General features: G+C 41.2%; 1 protein-coding gene across 2 annotated transcripts in view; it reads left to right on the forward strand.

Moving 5' to 3' along the window:
* The first annotated feature begins 428 nt into the window (after positions 1–428).
* cerk (ceramide kinase) overlaps positions 429–14,958 on the forward strand; it is a 46,575-nt gene continuing 32,045 nt past the window's right edge. Inside the window, exons 1-2 of one of the 2 annotated variants that reach the window (XM_084060423.1) lie at positions 429–738; positions 11,443–11,481. In XM_084060423.1, the coding sequence (XP_083916549.1) occupies positions 579–738; positions 11,443–11,481 (199 nt within the window). In that variant the 5' untranslated portion in view covers positions 429–578. The remainder of the gene's footprint in view (positions 739–11,442; positions 11,482–14,958) is intronic. The other variant, XM_084060424.1, reaches the window with a different exon arrangement.

The raw sequence follows: 14,958 nt of genomic DNA on the forward strand, positions 1-14,958 counted from the left end.
CTCTTCGTACCAGTAACCTGTAAGCTGATTGTATGACATTCTGTATAGTAGTGTGTATATCTGTCTGTCTCTTATATGTCATCATGATTTGTGTGCATGGGGATCTCATCTTAAACAAGCTCAGTGCTTAATGAGTCTCCCAGTTTAGCAGACCTTGTATTGTGAATTTTGTACTTCCATGTACTGATGTTCTCATGTCTTACTAAATAAAGTACATCAATCAATCAATCAATAGTTACTTTCCACTGACTGTAAATAACTGCCTGTCCTTCCAGATACCGCCCCGCCCCCACCATCAGTGACGACGACGTGATGACGCAACACGCACAGCCTCAGTAGCCCCTCCCACATCCTGAATGAAGAGAGAAACCGCTATCCAATGAATATACTCTGATCTGAGTGAGTGAGTGAGTGAACGGTAGCAGCAGCATTGTTTATGGGCTCTTTAGTCTGCTCCTCCATGGCTCCTCAACAGCAGCAGCACTGAAAAACAAAGACATGCCGAGAAGGAGATAACACCTAGTCCTGTCTGTCTGGTCCCTGTCTGTCTGTCTGCCTGTCTGTCTGATCTGTCTGTGATGGAGAAACAACAACAGAAGCTCTTATCCTCTCAGCTGCATCTGAAGAGCAGCCTGTTCTCCGTCTGCCTCAGCCCGGTGTCAATGACATGGAAGGAGCTGCCTCCGTCCGGGAAGAAGAGACGTCTGTCCGGAGGGATCTACCACCCGTTCAGACTCAGTAAGATGTCTATTATTACGTATTATTATGAGGATTATTGATTAGCTCTGGTCCGTAGCGTTAGAAGGAGTTCTCCTTTAACGCTATGGTACTCTCGAGTCGATGCCTGAACACCCGCCGTAGCGCAGGCTGCGTAGCCTCTCTTCTTTAGTTAAAAATAAAAGACACACTTTCGCTACTGACCAAAACAAAGACGGGTTTAAGATGTTGAACGCCTACTTTCCTCAGTGGCAACACTCAGGAACCCCCACCTCACGTCTAAAATACACTTTTTGACCAAAATGTGAAATAATCCTCCGGATGGATCATTCCAGTGCGCCCCCTACAGATCCGGTCAATGGGATTGTTCCGTTATCCAGATCTGTAGGGGGCGCAGTGGAGCAACTAAAACATTTTTCCGTCTGGTGAAATATTTTCTGTTTCTGGCCAAAAGGTGTATTTTAGACGTGAGGTGGGGGGGGGTCAGAGTGTCCCCACTAAGGAAGGTAGGCGTTCAACATCTTAAAACCATCTTTATTTTGGTCAGTAGCGAAAGTGTGTCTTTTATTTTTAACTAAAGAAGAGAGGCTACGCAGCCTGCGCTACGGCGGGTGTGCGGGCAGCGGCTTGAGAGTACCATAGCGTTAAGGAGAACTCCTTCTAACGCTATGGACCAGAGCTATATATTGTTATGAACCCTGGCTGTCCCGTTTAGACTCAGTATGTTATTGTTATGATGTATTGTTATGGTGATCAGTGTGATAATATTGACTCTGCACGGTGAGGCCGAGCAGCAGCAGCAGCCATGAGGATACAATGTAGCGACAACAACATCCCTTTGTTGATCCGCTACTTTGTCATTGTGCGCATGAACACAATGTAGCGACGCAAAGAAGAAGTGTCGCTTGTTGTGAGTGTGACCCCTAAAAAAAAGAACCGATCTATAAGCTAAAAAAGCGTCGCTATAGCTTGTAGAACAGTTCTTTTGCTGCTTGGCAAGCGACACCTTCGTGAGATGGGGATTTAAATATTAATTTGAGTGTGTTTCTGACGTACAGTAGCCTACTACGTATGCTATGCTGGATTGGATAGGTAAATAAAGCGCTGTCCCTTTTATATGATGCTGGTACAGTCCAGTTCATTCATAACATTTGGGGGCTGTCTGCGTATACAGTAGTAGGCCTACGTTACTGTAGTAGCCTTGGATCAAGACTATCATCATAGATGCATTTTTATCAAGTCTGACTTTTACTTTCGTATTCATTACATATGCAAATGTAAAAATCGATAAATACATCTATGATAATCTTGATCCAAGGCTAACGTTACTGAATCATTCATGCAGTTTGTTTGCGTACAGACAGTCTGTCCTACGGTGTCCTTATGTAAGAGCTTAACTGTCTGCCTCCATGTGAGGAAGAGAGCGTGGCCCTGTTGACATTGGCAGACAGCTATATATGCCATAATATGATCATCATCATTATTATTATCATGCATGCAGTAGAAGATATGGGCCTGCAGCGTGTCTGGAAGAACCTGTTATCCATGCCATGCGGGGTGGAGGGGTCGCACACGTGTGAAGCTGTAGGAATGTAACAACATACGACCCCCCCTCCCTCCCCCCATTCCAGCAATGCAAGCATTTTCTAGGCTATTTATTATGACTCACTGACAGCCAGGGCACACAATGCAAAGTAACTGTTTTGAATATTATTCAAATTAGGCAGGGCTGGGTGTATAATATAGAATTCTCTACTTTATGAACAACATAAGAAAAAAATAACATTCATAGGCCTATTGTCATTGTTTAATGCAATAGTAAAATACAATAATTAAACAAACACATACATAAAAATAGTCTTCGGTCTCCTGTCTAGCCTGTATGTTTCAGGGCTGGTTTATGTAAATAGAGAGGATATAGGCTACAACAGGGAGAAACATTGAATTGTAAAAGGAGGTGAAGAGAAAATGTTACAGGGCCGGGTTGAGGTATTTTATGGTCCTCGTATATAATTCTGTCATCAAACCAACTTGACAATTAAAGCCTTAAATCACAATCATGAACTGTCATGAACTAAAGAGGATTAGCTTTTTATACAGGCTCATGTAGTATTACCCACAGTAAATGTTCAAAAGAAAGCATGAGCTCGGGATTAAGCTAAACTTTATATGCCCTGGTCTGTGTCTGGTGGCAATTCAAAGTCCAGGAGTTAATGTTTGACTTAGATTGAGGATTATTAACACAGATAGTGTTTCACACGAGAGGATGCTTATTTTGTAAAACCTGTAAAAAATCCAGTGTCTTATGAGGTTTCTCTTTGAAACACTCCTATAACGCAGGTAGTTCTAATTCATGTTTTTTGCACATTAATTTTGATTGATTGATTGAATACTTAATTAGTCAGAAATGTAATCAGCATGTGGTACAGTAAGACATTTAGGCTAAAAGGATAACACAAAAAAAGTGCTGTGGATGTGTTCCATTGTGATCCTATGTATTCAATTCATCAAACATAGTATACAAATTTAACACAATAATACATGTCATCAACAAATAAACTCTATAAGTACAAAAGGGGGAAAAAATGGCGGCAGTGAATGACAACTCCTTTCAATGGGAATTTACATTGACCTCCCCTTGTGGTCTCCTGATAGATGTTTTTTCAGGCCAGTTTTGAAAGAAACCAGTGATACACATCCTTTAATGGATGGTGTCAGGGTATTACACATTTTGGTGCTAACAGTCTCAACGATTAGACAACCAGGGTTAAAGTGTGATTTGATGAAGTTATTCATAGTCCTGCCCTTAGGGCTGGGGCGGTATGCATTTTTAGTTATCACAGTAATATATCACTGTTTACCGACAGTAACACCGTATCTCCCAAAAAAAAGATAAATAAAATAAAATAATAATAATAATCTCGGTTATGAACTCGACTGCATTACACAACCGCGGTATAGTATAGTATAGTATAGTATAGTATAGTATAGTAGTGGAATACTATTTCATCCAAGCCTCCCACCTGTTATCATTATGATTGTCACATGCTGTGGTGACATTTCTCCAGTTGTCACGACACTTTGACATTTCCAGGGAAGTCCTGTGATCAGCGTTAGTGTCAACCAAAGGGCAGCAGATGGCCTGCTGATTACCCTCCCTTCTTAACCCATGACATGGACCATACAGTAGGTGGCCAGTGCCTTTGACCAGTTTCACTTTCAAAACCTTTGCATCATGCATCATGTCACACAAACAGAATCCGGCACACAACACCAATGGTTTTGATAATGTGGATTGTGGAAGGTAAATGGTGGATTTGTGGATAGGACTCTATGAACAAACTTGTTATATCAACAAAACGCATCGCATTCTGTTTGTGTGACATGCATGATGCAAAGGTTTTGGTCAAAGGTTTTGGTTTTCTGGTCAAAGTCACTGGCCACCTACTGTAGCATCCCTATTCTGAGGTGAACAGACACCCAAAATAGCAGATCTACAGGTTTGTAGATCGGCATTGATCGGCACCTTTAACGACAGTCATTTTTTTAATGCAATTTTTAAAATCTTTTGTAAGCCTATAGCCGAAAAATAGCAGTCACTGTGTGACGCGTTGTCAGCTTGTAGATCAGCTATTTTTCGGTGCATGACGCTGGCACACAACGCTGGCACACAACTAAGTATAAATCATGTTTAACTCAATTCCAATCCCTAAACCTAAACTCTAAATGCCTAATCCTAACATAAAATAACCATTTTTCTTTTTGAGGACCAGGAAAATGGCCCTCACAATAGTAACACACACACACACACACACACACACACACACACACACACACACACACACACACACACACACACACACACACACAGACACACACAGAGACTTAAGTATCCGTTTAAAAATGAGAAAATGGTCATGCCTGAGCTCGTGCAAGCATTCAAAGGTCAGCTCTGTGAGAGGCCTTGTCTGTTTCCACACCAAAACTCCCCAAATCGTTTTGATCTCCTCTTTGTCTGTGGTCGGCTAGAATTAGTCTCACCAGTTACACCACAAGGAAGACTGAGAGAGAAATGTCAGAGGTTCAGCCTAAAATGGAACACTGGAGCACACAAATGAAACTGTGTTTGCACTTGTCTGGAACCCCAATTTAGATGCTAATTACAAACATTGTGTTATGTTGGTTGACAGTTGACACATGCTGGGCTGGCACTAAGGAAGAGTGGGCACCTCGATGTAAAATTGGCTATTTGTTGGTATATAAATAATCTAAAGCATACATGATAAGAACCTGACAGTAACTTTAGGTCTAATGATGATAATGATAGTACCGTGCGTGTTCACATCATACACTTTACATTACTTAATTTTTCTAATATTCTTTTTCTTTTTACATTTTGGACAAAACGGGAAATGTTACATCGAGGTTCCAACTCTTTTTATTTTAGTAGCACTTGGGAGGGTTCATACAGCTTATACTCCAAGCTCTGGATAAGCTGCTCAGTGCTTAAATTGTAACAATGAGCACAACTGTTAAAAAGACATTCCAGCATTACCGTCACAACCGGGCCCATTGTGCTCCTCACATTTTCCCTTGCGGTCGCGAGAAAACCACAATTAGATTGACTTCCTTGGCCTGCTGGCAGCGAGGGCAGGACACTTGGCGCTGATGGCTGTAGTGGTTGTGAGATAAGCTGCGGACTGACTGACTGACTGGCACATACTGTACAGGGACACTTCTTGATTAATAGAATACACAGGACCACACAGGAAACAAGCCCTCAGGGCTTTTTTTGTGTTATCCTTTTAGCATTATTGTATAACTGTCTCTCATTCTGTACTTTTTGTAATCAATCAAGTCTCCTAAATCCCAACAGTTTTCTGAAAAACGTATGTTTCTATATCAGTGGTGCTCAATCTTTTTCATGTCAAGGCCCCCCCCCCCCCCCCCAAAAACTATATGTATTTGGCCGAGGACCCCCATCTCAAAATATTTTGTTCCAGGGGGGTCCCAGAAGCAAAGATTTGAGTTAAAAATGTTTGCTTTCAAAATATATATATTCAAAGATTTGCACACATTTTCAAGATTTTTCAAAAATAGCAGATCTACAAGCTCATAGCACGGCACTCGGTGCCGCGCTATGAGCTTGTATATCTGCTATTTTTGAATAGCCAAAGTGTAAAATAATGCCTTTTTAGCTAAAATCTAAAAATGACAGATGCGTTCCAGGTCTTAATGGGTTAAAGGCTGTTACAATCATGAAATTCTACTTGACGCTTAATTGTCATACCAATAATTGCGATTAACAATTGAATCGTGTTTTTACATTGGACATTGAAACATAACAATAACATTTTTATATCGGTTCGCCTTTTTAGGCTGTAACTTCAAATCGCACAGGGCATAGATATAGACAAATATAACTTCAGGCGGCAGCAGCCACGCAGTATAAATGTAACAGGATGCCAGTGTAGTGAAGTTATTATAGGTTAAGCACCACTTGTGGGGTAAATGAGTCGTTGAGTCGCTGAGTGCCTGTATAGCTGTACTGACACACTAACCTAGTGTGATGAGCAGCACTTGAACCTACACGCTCCACAAGCCACGCTCCTTGTTGGTGTTTCCCTCTAAAGCTCCATGAATATTTGATGATCATTAGATTGACCCATATCCCGATGACTGTCAGGTCACATGATATGTCATAGGGCATAGTGAGGCTATGTTTACATGAACATGGACAACAAGAGAACAATGGTGCGTAGAAGAAGTGCTTCCTTATATAGCAGTGGTTCTCAAGAGTGCGGTTCGGGGACTCCCAGGGGTCCTTGAGAACCAAATGGACCCTTATAGGTCTGTAACTTTAGAGAGTGCACAAAATGAATGGAAACAAATGGACCCTTACAGGTCTGTAACTCTGACAGTGTACACAATAAATGGAACCAAATGGACCCTTGTGGGTCTTTAACTCTCAGAGTGTACAAATGGAACCAAATGGACCCTTACGGGTCCATTTGGTTCCATTTGTACACTCTGAGAGTTATGTGGGTCTGTGGCCTATTATAATGGACACAAAACTGGGGGTCCTTGAAATGAAAAACAGTTTGAGAACCTATTAGCAAAACAGCAGCCTGTGCTCTTCCACCGATTTAAATGCTCATGTCAACTCCTAAAACTGAGTTGGTTGCAAAGGCTTTTATTAGAGATTTGCTTGCCTGTTATGCATGGTTTGGATAATCTGACAAACTTGAACATAAGAAGGGTTCTTTTTGAGAAACACTCCGTTTTGAAGAAAGAGAAATCTTTTAATGTTCATTAATCCATATATCTTTACCCACTTAAAACAGCCCGTCTGCAAGCTCACAACATGTCACATAGTACTGTGTTGTGTGCTTGCAGATGAGCCATTTTCACTACTTTTGAAAGTGAAGAGTAGTTTTAGGGGAAAACAATAATTGCTGGAAAGATTTGCTCAAAATAGGGTCACCGTGGTTAATATATGGGGTCTGATTTGTCATAGTATTATGATTAGCCTATGTCAGCCAGTGCTATTTTCTTTAAAAGGAGTTGTCACTTATGATTTTTGGGGAAAAATACTACAATTTGCAAAGTTCTTTAACAATAGCCACCACAGCAAATTGGGTAGCCTGGCGCTACATGATATTTTAATGTTTTTTTTAACCCATTAAGACCTGGAACTGTGTCATTTTTAGATTTGCGCTAAGAAAGCATTATTTTACACTTTGGGCTATTCAAAAATAGCAGCTATTTTTGAAAATTTGTGACAATGTGTGCAAATCTTTGAATGTATATATTTTTAAAGCGAACATGTTTAACTCAAATCTTTGCTTCTGGGGGGTCCCTGAAACAAAATATTTTGATGGGGGTCCGCGGCCAAATACATATAATTTTGGGGGTCCTTGACATGAAAAAGATTGAGAACCACTGATATAGAAACAAACGTTTTTCAGAAAACTGTTGAGATTTAGGAGACATGCAGAATCGGCTTCAGGTCTCAATGGGTTAATGGTAGATAGGCCTATATTGAGTCATCTTTGAGCTATCATTGTGTATTTGTGACTAAACAACACCGTGGCCTGTTGTCTCAGATGCACACAGTAGCATTATACACTTTATATAACATTGTGAGTCACCTCCATCGAGATGATGGCTACGGCAGTGGATTTATACAGTTATCATAACACAACTGTAATTATCCTGTCATTTCCTGGGTAATAATGGAGCTGCATGTGGACTCTATCGTTGCTGTCGGGTGGAAACCTCGTATGTCCAAAACCGTTACTATTCAGGAAATGGACAAAAAATAAACTGCGTTCCAATGGGTGCAATGTAGTTATTATTTTGTCACAAGCTCTTGTTAACCCATTAAGACCTGGAACGCATCTGTGTCACTTTAGATTTCTTTGGCTATTAAAAAATAGCAGATATACAAGCTCATAGCGCGGCACCGAGTGCCGCGCTATGAGCTTGTAGATCTGCTATTTTTGAAAAATCTTGAAAAAAAATGTTTTAGATTTTTTAGGATTTAGAAAACTTTTTTTTTTGGCTGCCAAAGACGCAGATCTGCGTTTTGTTTAAATTAATTTGACCCAAAGACCAAGGAGATATGATTTTTCGAAGATTTAGACTCCCATCCACTTCCTTGTTAACTTAAAACTTAAAAATTCTGTATCTCGGCTCCTGAGTACTTTTTTATTTTCATTGAAAAAGTCTGGCAGTCTACTGTAGAAAAAAAAATGCTGGCAGCCAATGTGTTAAGAATCGCCTTAGGTCTTAAAGGGTTAATACCCTAGTAGGGCATTTTTTAATTATTTTTTTAAAGCGTGAAATATGGAGATACAAGGTTTCTGCCCGACAACATACGACGACATGCCTCCAAAGATAAATAGTCATTTACCCTATACCGCTAGCTTATCTGTGTGTCATGTTACTTCATTTCGCTGGCCCACACTATCTACCATCTAGCATCTGAAGTTGTCAGGCTCCCCCCCCCCCCCCCCCCCCCGTTTATTTCCCCGATATATGGGCTTTGGACTGAAGCCAATTCATCTCCCAAGCTGAGAGGCAGCAATGTTCAGCCAGAGATATATCTGGGGTGATCACAAGCCTATAAAACGGGAGAAATCTCTCAAAACGAGGCAATTCAAAGGACCTTTTAGTGAAATAATCACCTCCGCAGATGAGAAGGGAAATGGAGGTTTGCGATAAAATAACCTTTCCTTTCTTTTTTTTTGTCGTTTTCCGTGAAGCCTCAGGGCATAATTGATTTCTCTTAGATTTTTTTTTTTTTTGTGAAAGATCATTCTCTGACTGAGGGGAGGAACACGACCCCGAGGTCTCACCCCATAATTGAAATTTCTGGATTAACCCTTTAAGACCGGGAACACATCTGTGTCATTTTAAGATTTCTTTGGCTATATAAAAATAGCAGATATACAAGCTCACCGAGTGCCGCGCTACGAGCTTGTAGATCTGCTATTTTTTTTTTAATTGTGAAAATGTGTGCAAATCTTTAGGTTGAATATATATATATATATATATACTTTTTTAAAGTGAAAGTTTTTTAACTCAAATCTTTTTCCAAATTCACTAAAAAAAAAGACCTCAAAATTTTACAAATGTCTTGTAAATCCTAACATTTTTTTTTTCCTAAAGTTTTTTTTACTTATGTTGCTCATTAATATTATCAATGGTTTTCAAACTTTTTGTGTCAAGGACCCCCAAAATAATATGCATTTGTCCGCGGACCCCCTCCCATCTAAAAATATTCCAGGTACACGATTTTTCTAAAAAATAGCAGATCTACAAGCTCATAAGCTTGTAGATCTGCTATTTTTGAATAGCCAAAGAAACCTTAAAATGACACGCATGCGTTTCCTTCCCGGCCTTAAAGGGTTAAATGGCGCTGCCACTCAATTCCTGTTCTACAATACATGTTTAATATAAATAGACGCTGCGGGGGCTCAAATCAAACAGCAAACACAAAGAAAGATGAAGTGAGGTGCCGAAGGCTGAACAGAAATATATCTTTCAAGACCTTGGACGAGAGCCAGCAGCATTCAGTCAAAAGGTGAACACGTGGCACTTTTATCTAACAGGCTCCGTTTGCATGTTTTTGAGTTTACTGCCGTTCAGTGCTGGCATTTTGCATATTGCTTTCTTTCCCAATACTCTGGCAGTGTTGCCATGTCTGCTTAATATAAGCGACTTTGGACTTGTTTTTCTGTAAAGTCACTTTTTTTTTTGGGGGGGGGGGGCTTGTTTCTGAAGTGTAGTTGCTTATTTGGGCTTGTTTCCTAATGTTGTTAAAACCAGTGGATCTTAAACATTTTCATGGCAAGGATCCACAGATTAATATGTATTTGTCCGCTGACCCCCCATCTGAAATATTTTGTGCCAGAATGTAGATGGGTCCCAGGGACATTTTATGAGTCCCACAAAAATTCACACCCTACGTGGTGCCTGGTCACGGTGCTTGGACCTGTTCGGTGGCCCCCGGGACGGTTTTGTCAAGGGGGGGGGGGGGGGGGGGCAGGGGGTTCAGTGTGGACCTGCTCCTGCTTCTCAAGACCGATACAGACCGATACCGATAACCGATAATACAAATATATATTGTGCTGCTGCTGCTACAACGTGTGCGAGTCTCCACACAGCGGTGTCTAACCGAGTTATACTTCTCCAGTACAACGGTGTCTAACCGAGAGTTATACTTCTCCAAACAACGGTGTCTAATGGAGAGTGTCCATGCAGCTGATTCACAGCTGACAAATATTATATATTATCGGAGCTATTATTAATCGGTTTTATCGGGAAGACGTCATAATTCCTGATATCAAACCAATAATTATCGGGCCGATACTTATCGTGCACTACTAATTTTACCGCAAATTATTTTTATATTTTTCTTTGTTGTTGTTGACAACTCCAGTGCGTCCCATGGACGCCACAAGGGTGTCATGAATGCGTCCTTTCACAATATTGTGCGTCAGCGACGCAGGACGCAGGCCTATGAGCATCTCTGCTCTGGCTATTCCCTCTGTTCCCCAGCCCAGTCCCAGCTAAACATAGAGCATTATTTATTCTTGCTTTAACAGTGGTTGACATCTCGAACAAGTCGAACACACACAAACACCCACATATGTAATTAAAGGTATAGGATGCAACTTTGCCCTGTGTTTACGTAACAAAACAAGAAATACATATTGTTTTTTTACCCATCATTTCCCTCAGTTATGGACCTGCAGTTATTATCAGCCACTGGAGTAGTGTGGTGGTGTTTACCAGCAGAAACACACTGCCCTCTCACTGTGTTTTGGTGTTTTCACTATTGTTTTGGTAGACGCCTAGACAGGGACGTTTTTGCGCAAACAAAACAAACAGTGATAATCTGCTGGTATAGAGGGAGATGATGGGTAAAAGAATATATATATATATATTGTTTTGTTATAAACACAGGCCAAAGCTACATACTCTGCCTTTAACATGAGTTGAAATGAGTTTCCTTTCTTCTACACGTGTGTAAGTGCTGAGAGACAAAGGACACAGGACATTTTACAAAGTCCTTTAACTGTAGATAAATAGACGTGTTGTTGTCGCCAACCCTCCGGAGGGAGGGTCACAGGTGTCAAGGAGATGCAAAGGAGTTTCCCTTTCGTTGCTCAGTGACCTTTCTTTTCCTCAGTAACATTCATTGCCCTTCTCCTGCAGGTTTCTGCCCTGCTAGGTTCCAACGCAGAGGAGAGTCAGGTAGGAGAACACCTCTTGACCACCATGCTGCTGTGTGGTCAAATAACATGGGCCATTAACACCCTCTGCAGTCATTAGTGGAGAATTAACTGCGTGTTGCTTTTAGTGGAGAAAAGTGCTTCCTTCTGTCTGCTGTATTTGATGAAGTAAAAAAAAAAAGAAGCTACAATCCAGGACTTATCTTAATGAATAAAATGAATGCTAGTTTAAGTCTCCCTACTGTTGCATTGAGACATTTAGACCCTGTTGTCGGGTAGGACACAGACTGGTTGACAATGTCATTGAAGCAGAGGGCGCACATACCCGATTAACTGGACACTACTAGATCTTTAGGACATTATAACTCTCCATTGGGAGAGCATGGGACAACGGAAATGAAACGTAAGGATTGTAGCTTTTAACAAGGGAAAGTTTCATTCAAGGAGTAGTTCACCCAAATAATGACTTATTTTCTATCAATTACACACCCCATGAAGCATTGAATTCATGGAGACTTTTTTGTTTTTGTCGCATTCCTAAGCCAATAATTTGATACCAGTAGGATACAGTAGCATCTTTCCGCCAGTAATCAAATTATTGGCTTAGTCCATGAAATCGGTGCTTCATGGGGTGTGTAATTGATAGAAAATAAGTATTTTTTTGGGGTGAACTACTCCTTTAATGGCCAAATATTTTTGTTTTGGCTCATACCTGGAATTTGTCCTCTGCATTTTAAGCCATCCTAAATATTGGGAGCAGTGAGCAGGGCCAGCGAACGGCCCTAAGGGAGCAGTTAGGGGTGCCAGTATATCTTTGCTCAAGGACACTTTGACACCATGCCAGGAGGGGACGACTACTCAACCTCCTGAGCCACCGCTGCCCTGGAAAGAAATGTCTATGCAGGAAATTAGGTTTTATTTTTTATTTATCGTTTTGTGCCAGATACCCCCCAGAAGAGAAGATCTGTGTTTAACCCATTAAGACCTGGAACGCATCTGTGTCACTTTAGATTTCTTTGGCTATTCAAAAATAGCAGATATACAAGCTCATAGTGTGGCACAGAGTGCCGCGCTATGAGCTTGTAGATCTGCTATTTTTGAAAATCTTGAAACTTTTTTTTTTTTTTTCAAAAAACTGTTAGGATTTAGAAAACATTTTAAAGAACCGACTCAGGTCTTAATGGGTTAAAAAAAAGTCCAAAATAAATTCATAATCTTCCAAACATTGTCGAGATTTTTCAAAACAAAATAAAAACATATCAGATGAACAAGCACTGTGAGCTTGCATATCTGCTATTTTTGAATAGCCAACGTATAAATAGATAAAGTGGTTAAACTGATTTCGTTGGGGACCCCCTGGAACCCCCTCCCAGGACACCTGGGGATCCCCGGAGAACCACTGGACTAAACCACATGACCCCTATAGCGTCTCTATTCTGGGGGTGACCATTCGGCGACGATAGTGGATTTACAAGCTCACAACAACGTGTCACATTGAAACATGTTGTGAGCTTATCGGCTGTTTTTGGGGCAAAGAGATTTGGTGTAGACTCGAGGGGCGAGGAAAAAAAAGTGAGGGACGTTGGTCACGATATATAGGGTTCGAGCGGTCGAGCTCAAAACGTGCATAAAACCCCAAATTGCATGGTGTGTCCTCATTGGCATACAGAGTACCAGGGCCAGAGATAGATAGTCATAATAATTATATTCCCCTTCAAACATCAAATACAGCAGAAGCCTGCTTTTGTGAGTGGTTGGTTGTGGTTTGGTTTCTAGTGCAATGTGTGTTGTGACTTGTTGCTTATACTGTACTGTACTCCTGCCAATAACAGGGCCATTTTGGTCACAGTTTATGAAGCTTTCATAGATGCCTTCATAGACTTGTTTGATAGCAATATCATCAGTGTTGGTCAATTCATGCTTTCTGGTTTGTTGTACTTATCTTTTCTATTAATGTTGGATTCATGTTAATGTGTATTTTCAGACCCTTAACCCCTGATACTTAGCGAACCTGACCGTTACTTGGCTCTGTACTTGGTCTGCTCTTTTATCCCTCTACACCAAACATCTTTGCCAAACATAGCCGATCTACAAGCTACAAGCTTGTAGATCGGCTATGTTCGGCTCCCTCCGAATAGGGATTATAGGGTTCAAGTGGTTAATGTAAAAAAAAAAAGTAGTTCCAATCACACAAAGATTTGGAGACCCTCCCTGTAGTAACTCTGAGGACCCCATGGGAGTCCTGTCCTGGACCTCCTGTTGAAGACCCCTGTTCTAATTGCTTCCACTCAACAAAAGCTGTGAGACTTTCCTCAGTCTCTAGAAGCTGAGAGAAGTGTTGAACAGAGACTTGTGAATCAGCTGAAACAACTTTCCACTGTAACAGTGTGGATGTGACACAGTTTCATGCCGGGCCATGCCGGTACATGACTGCTAGGCACGTGCGTTCACCCACGTTGAGCTTTGTGCGGACATGCCCGGGCATATGCTTACAGTATGCTGAGGTACGCTATTGCACCTTTCTAATGTAAGCAGATCTCATTCACTAGGGAATACATTTCAAACACAAGTGTTTGAAATGTATTTTTATTTTACTAAATGTAATAAATAAGGCAATAGTCAAAACAAACTGGTATTATTACTGACTTGCTCACAGTCACACCTCATTAGCAAGTCGGTAATCAGTCATGTCTGCAGTGTATGGATGACATTATGGAATGTGCTGTGTGGGTGTTGTATAAAAAGGTGCAAGGCAACCTAAACAAAAAGGGTCAAACAGGCCTGGTAGCAACCCAAGCAGAACCACCTGCCTCTGGAGAGGAAATACAGAGAATGAGAGGTTTCTATCAGAGGTCCTTCTATACTCCCCCCCCCAAACCCATAACCCTCAGGTATACTCAGTTGGTCGTCTGACGGCCTGCTCCACTCTGGCTATCACCAAGGCTGTTGCTAGCCAACAGTGAGGTGGAGGGGCAGGGCCGTCACAGCGGACCCAAGCAGAGTCCAGAACCTGTACAGTACGCCACGTCTCTGAACCATTAGAAACGTGTCCCTGTCAGTAGGATGAAATAATTAGCATGTGTGTCATAATTGCTATCTTTATATTTTTACAGCATAGCATCATGCCAAACATATGTCTTTAATTCTGAACAATCTTATGACCATGTCAAGCTGCCGAGAGTAAAAACCTTTTTGGCCCGTCTTCTAACCACTTAAATCCTATATACTGCACTTTGTTTACTCTGGGTCCTCAGGGGGTCTTATCTATACTTGACCTGGCTAGCTTGTAGATCTGATCTGATCCTTTCACTGAATCTTCGCCGATAGGCCCAGAATAGGGAGGGATGCTAAGTGTACATGTGTTTTTAACCTTATGTCTTTTCATCAAATTGAGTGACTTGAGTTGCACAGCGATCTGCTCCTGAACTATTTGTTTTTTAGTATCTTGTTCTGACCCGACCTAGTTTTCTCTTTAAGAGGGATGTGGTACCTTGGGGCA

Source organism: Gymnoscopelus microlampas (assembly GCF_963454915.1).
Source record: "Gymnoscopelus microlampas genome assembly, chromosome: 6".
NCBI lineage: Eukaryota > Metazoa > Chordata > Actinopteri > Myctophiformes > Myctophidae > Gymnoscopelus > Gymnoscopelus microlampas.